This window comes from Balaenoptera borealis (genome assembly GCF_965194805.1).
Source record: "Balaenoptera borealis genome assembly, chromosome: 20".
NCBI lineage: Eukaryota > Metazoa > Chordata > Mammalia > Artiodactyla > Balaenopteridae > Balaenoptera > Balaenoptera borealis.
The window spans coordinates 10,992,393-11,009,611 of record NC_138879.1 but is presented as its reverse complement, the minus strand read 5'-3'; the positions used below and the strand labels follow the sequence as shown (position 1 = coordinate 11,009,611).

Below are 17,219 nucleotides of genomic sequence, written 5' to 3'. Positions count from 1 at the left end.
AACCCGTGTCCCCTGCATTGGCAGGCAGGTTCTCAACCACTGCGCCACCAGGGAAGCCCAGATTAGTGGTTTTCTGGGGGCTGAGAGGTGGAAATAGGGAGTGACTGCTAAAGGGTACAGGGCTTCTTTGGGGGTGATGAAAATGTTCTGGAACTAGACAGAGGTAAGGGTTGCACAATTCTGTGAATGTACTAAAAAGTACTGAATTGTACATTTTAAAGTGGTAAAATTGTGTGGTATGTGAACTATACCTCAAGAATCAGGTGGGGAATCTTACACTTTCTCCTCTAAAATTATACTTAAAGACAAAAAGGGCATGAGCAAGGGGAGAAAATATTTGCAAAGCATATACTTGACAAAGGACTTAAACTAGAAAATATCAAGAACTTTATGTGTAGGTAGAATGGTGGTACCCCCAAAATGCCCACATCTTAATCCCTGGAACCTGTGAATATGCTACATTAAATGGCAAGGACTTTGCAGGTGTAATTAAAGATTGAGATGAAATTATCCTGGATTATCCAGGTGGACCCTATCTAATCACATGAGCCCTTTAAGGTCAAGAATGCTCTGGGCTACCGTGGGTCAGAGAGTGGTATAATGGAAGAGGCAGGATTGATTCTCAGGGGTGAGAAGGACTCAACCCACCATTGCTGGATTTGAAGATGAAGGTGCCATGAGCCGGGATACGGAGCAGCCTCTAGAAGCTGAGGAGGACGTCTGGCTTACAACCACAGGGACATGCGGACCTCACACCCATACACTCAGGAGACTGAATTCTGCCGACAACCTGCATGAGCAGGGGAGCAGATTCTCCCCTGGAGCCTCCAGAGAAGAAGCTGCCCTGCTGACACCTAATTTAGCCCAGTTGACCGTGTCAAATTTCTGACCTACAGAACTGTGATAGAATAAATCTGTGTTATTTTAAGCCACAGAGATTGTGGTAATTTGTTATGGTAGCAATGGAAAAACAATGTACTTTGTAACTCAATAATAAGGTCAACAAATCCAAGTAAAAAATGGGCAAGATACCTGAACAGACACTTCACCAGAGATTTATGGGTGACAATGAGTCCATGAAAGATGCTCGCCATCTTCAGTTGCAGATCAGAACCGCGAGATCCACTGTCACTGAAACAGCTGAAAGTGAGCATACAGACCACACCAAGCGACAGCAAGGCTGGCAGGAGTGCAGAGGGGGCCACCCACTTTGGAAAACAGTTCCGTCACACACACAGCCTCCACGTGACCTGACCATATCACACTTGGTGTTTGCTCGAGAGAAATGAAAACATGTCCGTTCACAGACTGGTCCATGATTACCACATCTTTATTCACAATAGTCAAAAACTGAAAACAATCCTAACATCCATGAAAATTTGATAAATGTGGCACCTCCATCCAATGGAAAACTAAACTATTTGGCAATGAAAAAGCACACAACATGGATAAATCGCTAAGTAATTAGACTGAGTAATTAATTAGACCAAAAGAAATACATGCTATATGATTCCATTTATATAAAATTCCAGAAAATGTAAACTAGTCTATAGTGACCAAAAGCAGACCAGCTGTTGCCTGGGAACGGAGGTGTTGGGGGTAGCAGCTTAGTCTACACAGCCCTTGGGAAGGGTTCGGGGGGAGAGTGCATCTCCCACCACGTGACTGACACCAGGCCTGGCTGGATGTTTTCCAGTCACCTTAGAGATGGGTGATACTAGGGTGTGAGGTGGGGACGTGAGGGTGCTGCTTTGAGCGTGCACAGTACAGCACACGTGCACACCCTGCCCGGGAACGTCCAGGGGCCCATCGAGGATGGAGTCTTGCTTCTGTGTCAGGGCCTTTAGACACATCCTCCTTACCCTGAATCCCAGAAGGACCGGCAGAAGCTTGATTGCAAATGCCCTTTTTATTAAAAATAATTGCACTTGAGATTAAGGGTTCCCCAAGTCCTGTGTATTCTGCTGAGTGTCTGGGCCCACTTGTCAGACTGGTGGACAGCCTCCACCTGTTGTCGGGGGCAGCTGCCCAGAAAGCAGTCTGCAGCGGCCCCCAGCTCTGTGCTTTCATCAGGTCAGAGCAGCAGCAGAGCTGCCCGAGGCGGGACCTTGGGGTGCAGGTACCACCCCATCCCAAGCACCACCTCTGCGTCACAGGCAGGCAGTGGTGACTGACAGTGCACGCATCACAGTGACAGGCTACAGTGAAGCAAACCTTCCAGTAAACATTCCAAACACAGGGCACCCCTCAGGGCACTGACCCGACTGGGATCTGGACAGAAGACTCAGAAGAGCTGCTGGCCCAGAGCCTGGGAGGCAGACTCACAAGCAGATCCGGGTGTTCAGGGATGTCAGTGATATGTGATTCGGGGTAAGCGCTCTGACCCAAGGCCCACACACCGCCGACCGAGGGTGCAGGTGCTGGGCTGCCGGGAGGTCTGTAAAGGCGCAGCACACCACTGGGCCCTGGATTAAGACCAACTGATGAGGAACTGCTCTCCCATCGACAGCAAGACAGGGATGTCCAGGGTCTGGGGACAAGAAACAGGAAAATTTGCTTGGCAACAGAGGTGGGGCAGACAGCAGTCTGTGGACATGGGTGGACGGTGGACATGGGGTCTGTCCTAGCCCTGGGAGCGTCTCGCTCTGTTCCCTCCGAGCACTCTTGGCAGTGGCTGCCTTAATTTGCTTTGGAAACGAGCTGCCCTTTAACCAGGGGCCGACAGTGTGGACACAGGCAGAAAAGATGTGAAGTGCGAGGGGACTGAACCTTCCCACTCCTCCCCGCGAGGATCAGTTCCTCTCCGCCCCTTGTAAGGCCTGAGTGTCCTCTCCCTTCTGGACAGGGAATCCCATGATGCCAGCTCAGCGGGCACCTCCCGCCCCCTCGCCCACCCTCAGGGACAGGCCTTCTGGCCTCAAATGTAGGCTCTCTTGCCTCCGTGTCAGGGCTGTAGGTGAAGTTGGATACAGGAACGCCATTGCAGAGGACCTGCTGGGGGGCTGTGGCCACGCCCAGGACGGTCACCTTCCTCAGCTGCAGGCCAGCCCCCTCACTGCTCACGTGCACCAGCTGGTTCACGATGGTGTTCTGGCCGAAGCAGAGAGACAGGACCAGAGGTGTGAGCAGATGGCCTGGGGCAGGAAGCCCCTCCAGGGCAGGGCCTCTGGACAGCAGATGGGGAGGGCAGGTCGGCAGCACACCCCGTGCAAACCCTAGGACACTGGCGCAGTGCAGGGGAGTCCAGCCAAGGCAGTTGGCCTACGGGCTCTTCTCCCCTTGAGTCTGCTTGACCCAGGGACACGTGGCCATCCCAGGACCCCAGGCCAGCTCCCCTCACCAAGTCAGGATAGTCACCCCAAGACAGCCCCCAGCCTGGGCGGATCCCAGGACTCACGTTCCTGGCCAGGAAGATGACCTGTGTGTAGGCCCCACGGTCCAGCACTCCCAGGCTCTCCCCATCGTCCCAGAACAGCTCCCCTCGGGCCTCCCCGCTCGCAGTCAGGGCCACGGCCAGGGCCATGGGCTTCTTGCGGGACTCTGTGGTCGTGAGGCCAGGGCCCTGGGAGGGGGTGGCCCACGTCACTGTCCCAAACCTGGTGGAGGCCTCCAGACCCAGGCGTGAGGAGCACTAGGCTGGGACAGTGCCGTGCTAGAAGAAACCAGGATCCGCAGGACAGCCTACGGCCGAGCGGCCTGGAGGCCCGTGGACACCTCAGAGGACGTGAGGCCCACAGAGGTTTGCAGACTGACTGTTTTCTGAGAAAGGCCAGTGAAGCAGGCCTCTCCTTCACCAGGCCCGGGAGCAAGTGAGTGCAAGGATGTATCCTGTCCTTCCCCAGCCCAGTTCATCCTCAACCCTCAGAGGTATCATCTCTGCCTGGGGGCAGACCCCCAATTGAACAGAGGCATGTGGGGTCCCAGCAACCCCAGGGCTGGACAAATAGGATCAGGGGCCCGGCCCAAGTACCTGCATGGGGATGATGTGCCCGGCCCGGAGGTGGAGGTTGATGGTGTCCAGTGGGGCGGACAGTGTCACCCACTGCCCTTCGCTGTGGATGGCAGACGTGAGGGGTGCAGGAGGTGGGAGGCTGCCGAAGGCCTCCACTGGCACCTGGAGGGGGATGTCATGTCACAAGGGGTCCTGGGCATTGCCAAGCTCCTGTGCTATTGTTGGGAGCTGAGAGCAAAGATCTGGCCACATGGTGGGGACAGAACGTGCAAGGCCTGAGCCAGGACTCGGGTCGGGCAGGTCAGAGGACGCAAGAAGGGGCAGGAGTTTGGGAGCAGAACTGGGGTCCCAGCTCAGCTCGGTGGCAAGTCACCCACTCAGCCTCGGTTTCTCCATCTGGAAAATGGGTCCTGTAAGGCTCGCACAGGATGATGCTGATGGAGCACCCAGGTGAGGGCCCTCATGTAGCCAGGACTCCTCTTTCACTCTCTGGTCCACACGGATGGTGCTGGAGGGAAGACCCGCTCCATCTCCCCCGTCCTCCCAGGTTTCAGGGCCCCAGGACTCACCGTCTGCAGGTCGTACCACGTGCTGCGGGGGAAGTAGCCAGTGACCTCAACCTTCCCGGCCTTGAGCACCGGGGTGATGAGCAGAGCCTCCCCCCACAGGAGCTGGCGGTCCACGGTCCAGGTGCAGGGGTCCTCGGGGAACCTTCAAACAGGAGGGACGGGCAAGGGGGCCTGGTGACCTCTGAGGTCAGTGGGCTCAAGGGACCCATGGGGAGGCGTGGACAGGAGCCAGAGGACCTGGGTTACATGTGGCAGGGCCGGTTCTGGCCAGCTTAAGTCAAGGCAGGAGCCAAGAATAACCTCTCCCTGCCCGACTACTCGGGCATGACCTGTTCACATTTCCTGTTTGCAAGCTGTGTTCTTGCCCACATGTCTGTCTGGCCCTTACCCGTGGTCTGAGTTTCTGTACATTAGGGACAGTGTCATTTTATTGATACTGTTTTCTCCCATTCGTTTGCCTTGACAATCTATGTTCAGAGCAGTTTTAATATTTTTCTGCTTATGTTCAAAGAAGTGTTACTTTTTTTTCCTAAATGAAACCTCCTTCCCTTTGCTTTTTGCTTTTGATGCTTAGAAAGCCCTCTACTGACAGGTCATAGAGAAACATTCACTTCTGTTTTCCTGCAGCTTTTTCTACAGCTTAATTTTTGACATTTAACTATTTAATCCATTTGGAACTTAGGTTTGTATGGATGAGTGGAAAATAAGTTGATTTTTGCAAATAGCTAACTAACTACCTTACTACTGGAGAATCCTTTAATCCTCTGATTCGAGGTGCCATTTTATGGTACGGTAACTTCTTAGATATACTAAGTCCTACTTGGGGGATATCTATTGGATTTCTTTAGTGGTCTTGTTCCCTTAAGCCCCAGATGGATTCAATCATGATAAGTCTTATAACTCGTTTTACCATCTGGGAGGCCTGGTCTGTACTCAGTGTTCATCCTGGCTTTTTCTGTTATCCAGTGCTCCCTGCTCTGAGCTGGAATCTAATGGGTGGGAACTGGGGGTGCAGGGGGCACCTCAGTGGGGAGTGCCCAGACTTTGCTGCAACCTCCTTCCTCTCTCAGTGCCCAGAACACCCCCTGCGGCAGGGTAGCTGCCCTGGGGTCAGTGGGCCGGAGGCCATCAGTCCCAACCCAGGCACTCACTCCAAGAAGAGGGGCCGGGCCACGGTCTCGCCTCTGACGTGGGCCCCATGGAACAGCGTGTAGAGATAGGGCAGCAGCATGTAGCGCAGGGCAAAGGCCTTCCTCATGGCTTGCTGTGCCGTCTCGCTGAACCTGTACGGCTCCTGCGGCTGCAGTGGAGGGAGTGGAGGAAGCACCTGGGGTCTGGGACCACGGACTCCGAGGTCCCCCCACCCCAGGAGACCCAGCACTTTGGGCCAGCCAGTGCTGGGCTCATTGGCACAGAAAGTGGCATTCCCCAGGGCACGGCCTCCCCTGCCGCCCCCGCCCTACCAGGCTGTTCAGGTCATTGTGGTTCCGCATGAAGGGGTAGAAGGCCCCCAGCTGGGTCCAGCGCACACACAGCTCCTCCCAAGTGTTGCCCAGGAAGCCACAGATGTCGGCCCCCACCAGGGGCACCCCCAGCAGATTGAAGAGCAGGATTTCTGGAGGGCAGAGTCAGATGGGCCTCCAGCTGCTACAGCAGGAGCAGTCTAGGGCCAAGGAGCCTGACAGACATGTCTGTTGAACTGGCTGGAGGCAAGGATCCCTCCCAAAGCCCCTCCCACCCAGCCCCTACCTGATGGTCAGTACACCAATGGCCTCTGCACCTTGCACTTGTGGTCAGCAGAATGACAAGCCGCATCTGCTCCCTAACTCCCAGGGTGGGCAGGGCAAACTAGACCCATTAGGGCTGAATTGTATCCCCCTCCAAAGGTAAGTTCTAGTCCTAACCCCTGGTTGCCATATTTGGAAATAGGGTCATTGAAGATGTAATCAGGTTGAGAAGAGGACGTTAGGGTGGACCCTAATCCACCATGACTGGTGACCTTATCAGAAGAGGGAACCAGGTACAGGAAGCACAGAGGGTCCCAAACAAGGTGAACCCAAACAGACCTACACCAAGACATAATTAAAATGGCAAAAGTTAAAGAGGATTCTAAAGGCAGCAAGAGAAAAACAAAGAGTTAATTACAAGGGAACCCCGTAAGGCTATCAGCTGCTTTCTCTACAGAAAGGTTGCAGGCCAGAAGGGAGTGGCAAGATATATTCAAAGTCCTGAAAGGGAAACACCTACAACCTAAGATACTCTACTCAGCAAGGTTATCATTTAGAATAGAAGGAAAGATAAAGAATTTCTCAGACAAGCAAAAACTAACAGAATACAGCAACGCTAAACCTATCCTAAAATAAATACTGAAAGGTCTTCTCTAAATAGAAAAGAAGCGAGAATCTATAAGAAAAAGAGAATCACAATTGGAAAGTAAATCATCTAAGCCAGTACAAAGACTTAAAAAAAAAAAAATTTTTGTGAAAGCAACGATAACTACGATGAACGGCAAAGGGATGAACGTGAAGATGTAAAAGAGGACGTGAAAATCCTCTGTGGGGGAGCGGAGTGATAAAATCTAGATTTTTTTTTCAGAATGTGTTTGAGCCTGTATGACTACCAGTCTAAAGCAAGTAGATATAGTAATGGGTTAACATACCTGAAAATCAGGGTTACCACAAATCAAAAACATAAAATTGATTCACAAAAACCAAAAGAACACAAGGAAAATACAAAAGAAAACCATCAAACCATAAAAGGAAAAACAGAAAGGAACAAAGAAGAAATACAAAATCAAATGGAAAACAAGGTTTAAAATGGCAATAAACACGTATCAATAATTACCTTAAATGCCAATGCACTAAATGCTCCAGTCAAAAGACACAGAGTGGCAGACTGGATAATAAAACGAGCCTACAAGGTGCTGCCTACAGGAGACCCACTTTAGGGCAAAGGACACACATAGCTTAAAAGTGAGAGGATGGAAAAAGATATTTCATGCGAATGGAAATGACAGGAAAGCGGGGGTAGCAATACTCATATCAGACAAAACAGACTTTAAAACAAAGCCCGTGCAACATTTTCAGAGATCTTGTTTTCTCATCAGTGACCCAAGTGTAACCAACTTTCTCACATGTTACAGGTCATTGAGGCTTAGTATTTTAAACTAAGATGGGAATATAAAAATACAGAATTCTGACCCATGCATGAAATTTGCTAGCTATTGTTTTCTACTGTAGCTATTAGCTGCCATATGTGGAATCTAAAATATGATACAAATGAACTTATTTACGAAACAGAAACAGACTCACAGACATGGAAAACAAATTTATGGTTACCAAAGGGGAAAGGGGGTGGGGGAGGGATAATTCAGGAGTTTGGGATTAGCAGATACATACCACTATATATAAAATAAACAATAAGGTCCTACTGTATAGCCCAGGGAACTATATTAAAAAAGAAAAGAGGAGGGAAAACACCATGTGAAGACAAGGACACAGGAAGAAGACCGAGAGATGACAGAGGCAGAGGTTAGAGTGACACAGCCTCAAACCAAGGAGGGCCAAGGACTGCTGGCAACCACCAAGAGCTGGAAGAAGCAAGGAGGGATTCTGTCTAGACTCTCAGGGAGGGCAAGGCCCTGCTGACACCGTGATCAGACTTCTAGTCTGAGAATAAGTTTGTTGTTTTAAATCACCTGGGGTGTGGTACTTCGTTACAGCAGAGGGTCAGTGAGTCCCCTGAGTTGCTGAAGGGTCAGACAGCTTCCAGAGCATCTGGGCCCTGTGCTGACCCCACCACCGCTTGGCAGGACTAGAGGCTGCTGGGCCACCCTCTCCTTGTCTCCTCGGGAACCAGGACCCAGCCTGGAAGCCAGTGGGCAGGATGGGGCACAGCCTGGGGCTGTGAGCAGTGCTAGTCTGGGTCACAGCAGGTCCTGGGAGCTGCACAGCCTTATTTTAGCTTGGTAACAACAGCTCACACCAGAACTGAAACCCAAGAACCAGACAGGTGGACACAAAGCCCAGGAATCCGGCTCTGGGGTGGCTTCAGAGACTGGCTTGCAGGTGCTCAGGCTCGACCCACCATGCTGGCCCCAGGGTGAAAAGCAGAGCCGGTTGGCACCTGTGGGCAGAGCCAGCAGCCGCTTTGTGAAGGAGGAATGGACTTCTCACCCAAGAGCTCAGCTCAGCAGGACATCCCTGTGGCCCGAGGCTCTGTAGATGCATCGCACATGGAAGCACGCCTGCGACTATGAAAGCACTTCCAGGCCGGGGGTTTGGTGGAGGCTCTTTTCAGCTGTGACCTCTGGGGTCACCTCTATGCCCTTCCCCAGGGCTCCTGAGCCATCCCTGGGCCTAAGGTCTGTCTGCGGCATCAGAGCTCTTGGAACAAAAATCAAAATTTTCTTTGCAGGGTGGAGCCAGGCACTAAGACGAGAGGGGTGGGGGCACCCTTTGGACTGAGCTCAGATGCTATTTCATGCAGCTCAGAATGTGGTCACCAGAAGGGACATTCTGATGTTAGCATGAATCTGAGATGGGGACGCATGGAAGAGGGGCACCACAGGTGAGCCCAATGGCACATGAGTTGGCGACGGGCCCCATGCCATCGCGGCAGCATCTCTCTGAGGACCCAGCTCTGGGCAAAACCCCCCGGAGAGGGGCCCACCCTCCCCTCCTTGCACCCCTCCTGACAGGTGTGCTCACCTGGCACGGAGTAGGAAAGCTGCTCCCAGCTGCTCCACACGTCCCCGGTCCAGTGGCCGGCATATTGGCCGTGGCCGGCAAAGGTTGAGCGAGAGATCACAAAGGGGCGCGTCCCCCGAGCCTTTACCAGAGCCCTGGGTGGAGAAGGGGGACAGAGAGCTGTGTTGAGCAGGGTCACCAGGAGCCCCATCACTGCCCGCAAGAGCGCCCGGCGGTGCAGCAGGAAGGGCAAGCTGGGCGCAAGGAGTTGCCTTGCTGAGGTCACCGCCACTGTCTGCCGGGCCGTCAGCCCTGCCACCTGACTTACCCTCGAAGATGCACGTGTCACGGGGAGGACAAACTCAAGGGAGCCAGAGGCCCTGGTCAGCCCCGGCCTCCCTGTCTCGTCACCATGCCCTTCCTCTGAGGCACCAGGCTTGGAGCTGGGGTGGGGGGCGGGGGTGGGATGTGGGGACGGCCAGGGCCTCCTCCTTCCTGCACCCGGGCCCCTCACCTGTGGGAGGCGAAGGCTTCGGTCAGGCCGTACAGGTTGTGCAGGTCGTAGTGCGTGGACAGGAACTGGTGGCCGGAGGCGCAGATGGTGGCTGCCCGGAGGGTCCCGCCAACCACCCCTGGGGGAGAGCGGGCTGTTTCCTTGGAGCCTCCTCCCGGCAGGCTGGTGCCCCCCACATCTTGAGAGCCCCCTGGGGCCATGGGGTGTGTGCCTGTACAGTCTCCACTTCTCCAAGGACAGGACGAGGCGATGCTGCAGGTTGTGGTCTGCACACCCAGACTTCACGTCTGCCTGCTCCTAACCATTTTCAGTTTTTCCCTGTCCGACTGCCTGAGCCTGAAACACCCCCTCTGAAGGGTCTCGCCTCAGCTGCACATGCCCGTCAGCAGCACGCGGCTGGGGTCTCCCCACGCGAACCTTACTCCCAGGGCACCCCTTGCCTTTCCCGGGCTGGCTGCTGCCCATCAGCTTCTCAGAAACCAGAGCTCTGAGTCTCCCAAACCAGAGAAGGAAATCCCTGATTTGAGCCGTTAAATCCCCAGCCGACTAGTGCTGGGGGGCGGGCAGGTGGAGGCGGCTCACCTGGCACGTAGGGCGGGTTCTCCAGGTTGCTGTTGGGGCAGCCATCCACTGAGCCCCTCACGAAATTGGATGGCTCGTTCATGTCCTGCAAGAGAGGCCCTGGGGGTGGGTGCCCTGCCTGGTGCAGGGAGTGGGGCCGGTCCCTGAGGCCACCGGATGCCCAAGGGTGGGGCCACACTCACGATCCACATGCCGTCAAAGGGCACCTGGGCGTGGAACTCGGCCACCATGTCCTGCCACCAGTCAAGGGCCTCGGGGTTGGTGAAGTCAGGGAAGGCGGTGAGTCCGGGCCACACCTGGACGAAAGGCCAGAGGGGAGACAGGGCCCCTGGAGCCTGCACGGAGGCCCTGTGTGTCCTGGCTGCAGGCAGAGCCGTAGCCTCACTCATCTACCCAGGGATGGGTGGACTGCAAGGGGAGGAGCATGGGGAGAGGCCCCGCTTTCACACAAGGGCGGGGAGGCCCCAGAATCTGCACTGCTGGGAGCCTTGCCAGCCTCCCCTCAGGCTGGACCCCCTTCCTCCTGGTTCTGGGCCTGCCCTGGACCAGGAGGTCAGGAGTCTACTGGGCGCCCCGCCCACCGGGAAGGCCTGGGAACCATCAGGAAGCCCCTGGGGGCCCAGAGGATGTGGAGGACCCCAAGGCCTCCCCAAGCATCTTTGGAGCTTGTTTCTGAGCTGCCCGCAAACAAGGGCCCCTGACACAAGGATTCAGGGTGGTCTTCCTTGTCAGGGGCCACTGTCACCCCCAGCTGTCACCGCCCCCCGCTGCAGTCCCACTGCCCAGGGACCCCTGCTTTCTCCCCCTCACCCCCCAGGCCCTGCTGTACCTGCCCAATCAGCGGCTGCCCAGTCTCATTGGTGATGAAGACGCCCCGCCTCAGACCCTCGTCATAGGGTCGGTAGGTCCCGGCAGGGCTGGAGCTGCTGATGGCAGGATCCTGGGGAGAGAAACCAGTCAGAATGAGAGGGAAATGCCCGAAGCCTTGGCACCCATCGCTGGGAAAACGAGAAAATGCTCTCGATAAACGTTAACGAGGCACAGGTGGATGCGCCCGTGAGCCAACACGCTGCGTGTGCGTGGACGTGCACGGGACCCCGCCCCCATTGCCAAAAAGGGCGCACCTGGATGCAGGCGTTCCTTTTGCTTTAAGGGCCCAGAGTTCCACAAACGTTCTACAGGGAGCATTTATTTCATTTAGAATAAAAAAAGAAAAGGTCTGTGTCTGCCCTCCCTGCTCTGAGCGGACCTGGATGCTGCTGCCTTCAGAGGGGCTGCAAGGATGGAAATGACCATCAGCCCAATTCCAAAAGGATTTCCTCTCCTGAGGGGTATCCGTGGTGGTGACCATTTGGTTGTCTTGGCTCCGCCTCCCCTCCTCTGGCCCCCCAGCTGTACCAGACCCTGAATTACAGCCCTCTGGCTGCAGGGACTGGCCCAGGGAAGTGTGTCTTTCTGCTGAGCCACTCAGATCCTGCCCTCCTTCCCACAAGACAGAGCTGACCGCAGGGAGGCAGGGCCAGGGGTTTCATGGAGCTTCTGGGGTTCCGGCTGCCCTGGCACACAGCGCCACCTGGCCCTTTCAGAGCTGAGTGGTGTCAGCTGAGCAACGCGCCCCCCCACCCCGCCCTTTGCTTTAAGCTGTTCAAGTAACCTACAGCCGTAAGGATCCTGAGCCACAGACAGATGTCTCCAGGGACATCACTGGATAGCAGGAGCCAAGTCTATAAATCTGATATTCCCTCGATATCAAAGACCCTCAGAAACATTCTCAGTGACCATGGCAAGCATGAGGACGATGCCACTGAAAGTTGGAGCCAACAGACACTAGGCCCCTCTCCTTCCAAAAGAGCCTGCTCCCTGTGGCACAAGAGGGGAGGGGGCACTCACAACAATCATGATGTACCGCCGGCCACTTTGGTGGAGATCCTGCACCATGGCCGGGAAGTCCCCGAAGCCGTCCTTGTTGAAAGTGAAGTCCCGCCTGGCGTCCATGTAGTCCAGGTCATTCCACTGGACGTCCTACAGCCACAGCACAGGGCGGTCGGGGCCCAGGCTCGTTGCCCCCGCCCCACCCTGGGGGCCCCAGGCCCCTCCCCGGCACTCACCAGAGGGAAGTGTGCCTTGGTCATGTTCTCCACAACCTGGCGGGTGATGGCGGTGGAGGAGTAGCCCCAGCGGCACAGGTGGAAGCCCAGGCCCCAGTACGGTGGCATGAACGGGTAGCCTGGGAGCCAAGGCGACCGTGAGGGGGCAGGAGGGGCTGGGGAGGGAGGGGCCGGGGGCCAGGGTCAGGGAGAGGCCTACCCACGATGTCCAGGTACTGCCGCACCACGCTCTTGGGCTCCGGGCCCAGGAAGATGTACACATCCAGGATCCCGCCTGTCGACCTCCAGCTGAGGGCTGGGCTGGGCTGCAGGACCACATCTGGGGGAAGCAGCCCTGGGGCTCAGGGACAAATACTCATCCCCCTTGCCCAGGACCTTCGGCACTGCACCAATGGGCCAAACCACCGCTGGAGAGGTGGGGCCCTCCCACAGGGAGCTTGGGGGCCCTGGGACAGTCACCTGAGCCCAGCTTGCTGAGATCCTTGGAGCAGGACCAGAAGATGCTGAGCAGCTGGGCCTGGGGCCCCTTTTTTGGCCTCAGCCCCACCCCGCCCAGGTCAGAGGTCCCAGAGCCCACCTTAGAGGCACTGAAGGACAGAGCTGGCAGAGGCCACAGCCCACTGGTCATTTCTCGGAATAGTGTACGAGACCCGACCCCCTGCCCCCTCCTCTACCTCCAGCCTGTCAGATAGGTGCAGAGAGGCCCAGCCCCCTCTACGAAGGAGGGGGTGTGGCTGCACCAGGGAAACCCTGGCCGGGAGCTCAGAAGCAGAACTGGCTGGGGGACGTGGAGGGCGCCAGTACCCCCTTGCTTACCCATGGCATTGCTGTTCAGCAGGAAGACCCCGTGAGCTAAACCGCCATCCTCCAGGACCAGGTAGAAAGGGTGAGATCCATATAGGTTCACGTCGGGCTGGGACACGGCAGACACCCTGCTTTACGTCCTGGCCCGTGAAGCCCCTCCGATCGCACGCCCCGCCCTGGCCACCCCTTTACCGCAGGCGCAACGTCCCGGTTCCAGAGAGTGATCTTGGTCCAGTTGGTGCTGAGCATCAGGGGCCCGAGGTGTTCGGCAAGGCCCGTGATGTGCTGCGACGGCAGGGAGGTGGACAGCTGCAGAAACTGGTCGGCGAAGAACAGGGGGGCCACCGTGGTGTTCAGCCTGCCAGGAAGAGACCAGGTGGCCTCGCACCAGAAGCCCATGGCCCCATGAGCCCTGACCACAAGCAGGTGCTGGGCAAGGGCTGCCCAAAACCCTTCCAGTCCTGGGAGTCGTGGCCCTGAGCACCTCCCAGGAGGGCCAACCTGCTCCCAGACATCGTGGAGCTGCCCAGCCAGGGGCAGTTAGGGTGCTCCAAGGTTCCACGGGGTCCCTCTCTGCATGGAAGGTGCATCACGGCTAATTTCATGGGACAAGTGCCTGCTGCACCCCACCAGCCCCTGTGTAAGACTTTGCTCACCTGCCTGTGGGTGTCTGTGCGTGTTCAAGACCAAGATCTGATAAAATGCTTAAAAAACTTCTCTCCAAACTCCGCTTGAAGGTCAGCTTCTCAGAGAGGCACCCCCCCAGCTGCAGAGCCAGCCCACACCCTGCATCTGCACAGCCCGTTTCTACCTCCCTCTGCTATGTCAGTCCTGGGAGCAGGTCTACAACACCCGGCCAAAAAATGAACAGGCCACAAAAGAAAGAAATGCACTTCAGAAGGCAAGTGCTCTGAAGATTTGGGCAAGTCCAAGTTCCCTCCTTCTGAGCGTGTAGCAGAGTTCGGTGCAGAGCAGGGCCTTGTCAGCCAGCACATATTCGTGTAGGACTATGTGGGCAAAGTGCATGGGACGCGTCCTGGGAAAGGTGCTTGCACAGCCCAGTGTCAGGGCCAGCGGGCAGCCGTGGCAAAACTGCTGACCCCGTGGCTAGGGGTACGGGGGGGGGGCGCTTCTGGGCCCGAGCGACACCGGACACTTGGACTCACAGCCATAGCGTTTGAGTCTAAAAGATGTTTCGGTGCATCCAATACCTGGGGGGTGGGCTGGGGGGAGGTGAGGGCGAGACCAAGCAACACCATCATCCTCTCCACAAATATCCCTGAGCTCTGCTGTGGGTCAGAACTGCTCTAGGAGCTGGTGGTTCAGGAGGGAACAGGAAAGGCTCCTGCCTCAGGCAGATGGCAGCCATGGTCCAAGCAAAGGTAAGGTCCCGTGGGGGCACGCAAACCCCGGAGGGACATGGAGCAGAGTGGCCGACAGCACGGACGCTTGGGCTGGGCTCCGTCACCTGCCAGCAAGCACCTGGCCTCTCTGTGTCTCCGTCTCCCCATCTGTAAAGTGGGGATAATAACAGCACCTACGTCCCAGTTGTTATGAGGACTGGACAAGTTAATCACTGCAGTGCCTGATATACTGATGTGCAGTATGTGATAAATAAACAAGAATAAAGCAGGCTTGGGGGTGCTGCCTGGAGTGGGGTTGCCGCTTTAGACTGGACCAGGGTTTCTCAGCCGAGGCACTACTGACATTTGGGCCGATCGCTCCATGTTCTGGGCCGGCCTGTGCACTGTAGGGTGTTTAGCAGTATCCCTGCACCCCAGCGCCCAGTGGTGACAACCAAAAATGTCTCCAGCTGTTGCAAAACGTCCCCTCTGAGGAGGGGCCTTTGAGGGCTCGGGGTGGAGGGAACAGTGAGCACCAGGGCCCTGCGGGGCAAGGAACAGCCAGGAGGCCAGAGCAGGAGGGTGGACCACAATAGGGTCAGGGACGATGTCCTCCAGCTCCCTAAACCTCCCAGCAGATAGTGGGCACAGAAACTGGGCACTCACAGCACCCGTCCATCCAGCTTCCGCCGCATGATCACCCCAAAGGGCTCCTCTGAGAACTCCACGCTGTAGAGCGTGGACGGCGCCTGGCTGCGGACACGTGGGGTCTCCAAGGGCACCTCATAGCGCTGGTTGGTGGGATCTTTGATCTAGAAGAGAGTGGTGTCATGAGGCCCTTGGTGGCCGGCTGCCCCTGCACACCTGTCCACTCCATCCTTCACCCTCCAGAGAAGCGACGCGTCAGTTCAAGTCTCAGGGTGGCCGCACACAGCGTGGGCGTGTGGACAGATTGGTCCACATCCCTGAGCCTCAGTTTCCTCTTCTATAGAGCCAGGAGAGCACCTCCTGTGGGGTGTGCCAGGTAAGACACAGGAAATCTGGATTTCAGATAAACAATTTTTTTAGTATAAATATGTCTCAGATATTGCACGGGACATGCTTACACTAAAAAAAAAAAGACTAATTCCTAGGTTATCTGAAATTCATATTTGTATTTTTATTTACTGAATCTGGCAACATTTTTCTACCTGGCATATCTAGTCACAGGGTGAACGAGAAAACATAATTAGAACACCCAGCCCTTGTCTGGTACATAGTCATCACTCAGTAATCCACGGCTGTCATCAGTTACTTTGTTAAAATAACTGGGCCGTACTGAATTATGTGCTTCAGGCTCTCTCACCTTTGTGTCCGCACATTCATTCAGTTTACAAGTTTTTACTGAGCACCTGCTACGTGCCAGGCACTGTTCCAGGGGCTGGGAAGCAGCAGGGAATAAACCGGACAAGAGGCCCTGCCCTCAGTGGCTGGGATCCCACTGCCCACTGCCTGGAACAGCCCCCCTTCCTCCCTCTCTACCTTTCCCCTTCCTGACTCCTACTTTAGGTCCCAGCTGGGATGTCACTTCCTGGGGGGCGCCTAACCTCCCACCACCTCGCCCTGAGCCCTGCCCTCTAGAACATCTTGGAGAACCTCCTAGTCACTGTCTTAGCGGCCCACTGTTCCCTGAGTGTAGGCACTGTGTCTGCTCACACCCAGACTCCAGGTGAGGGCACAATACACGTCTGTGCATAAACAAACACCCCGTAGAGTCTGTCTTTGCCCACTGTCCGCACACTCTCTGCCCCTGCCCAGCCCCCGCCCGCCCACCGTGAAGTGGAGCCGGCTCTCAGTCTCCAGCAGCACGTCCAGCCGCAAGGTCATGATGTCCTTGGGGAAGAAGGTCGGGGTGGCACGGATCAGGGTGGCCGTGTAGCCCGTCTTGGTGGTGGTCAGGTTCTCCAGCCTGTAACTGGGATAGCTGGGAGGGAAGAAGCACCAGGGCTGCCCCATCTGGGTGTCCGGAGGCCACCTTGCAGGCATGTAGCAGCAGCCCCGGGCCTCACACTGCTCCTGGGTGATGGCCTTGTCTGGGGCGCAGTCGAAGCGGCCGTCGGGGGGCAGGTCGCACTGTGTGGGTGCTGCCCTGGGGCTGCCGTGGCGCCCTGGGACGGGCTGGGACCCTTGGCCGCTGGCTCTGGGCTGGCGAGCTGGGTAAATCTCCTCTTGGGAGAAGCTGCGCAGCTCTCGGGGGACCACGTCGAAGTCATGAAGCAGGATGTGCCCCAGGATGGCCAAGGAGACTAGGGCGCAGACCCCCAGCAGGGGGCAGGAACAGGGTGGCATGTGTGGGCAGCGGGCCCAGGAGGCCTGCAGACAGAAGAACCAGGCTCAAAGGGACGGCAGCAGGGAGTGGCCGGGGCCTCAGGAGACTCTCTAAGCAGCTTCCAGACATGAACTTGTGGCCAGCCCAGCAGCGCACAGGCTGGAAGTGAGGTCTGGTGAGGAAGCAGGGCAGACCTGGGGGAGGGAGGAAAAAGGAAAAGGAGAGAAAAGTCCCAAGCAGGGAGTTGCAGAATCCTGTGCATTGTGAAGTCTTCTAATATGTTACAAATAAACGCATCTAGAATGTCTGTGAAAATAACTTAATAACACACAAAGACCCATGTGATAGATC

At 56.1% G+C, this 17,219-nt stretch overlaps 1 protein-coding gene across 1 annotated transcript; it reads right to left on the bottom strand.

Moving 5' to 3' along the window:
- Positions 1-1,312: 1,312 nt before the first annotated feature.
- GAA (alpha glucosidase) lies at positions 1,313-16,888 on the bottom strand (the record flags this gene model as incomplete). Its single annotated transcript, XM_082372808.1, has 19 exons — positions 1,313-2,530; positions 2,938-3,090; positions 3,398-3,562; positions 3,971-4,114; positions 4,522-4,663; positions 5,673-5,821; positions 5,985-6,136; positions 9,231-9,364; positions 9,724-9,841; positions 10,306-10,390; positions 10,488-10,601; positions 11,135-11,245; positions 12,196-12,327; positions 12,414-12,532; positions 12,613-12,732; positions 13,230-13,326; positions 13,410-13,575; positions 15,227-15,372; positions 16,373-16,888. The coding sequence occupies 19 exons, from the start codon at positions 16,886-16,888 to the stop codon at positions 2,471-2,473; spliced, it is 2,823 nt and encodes a 940-aa protein (XP_082228934.1). The 3' UTR covers positions 1,313-2,470.
- Positions 16,889-17,219: the final 331 nt, after the last annotated feature.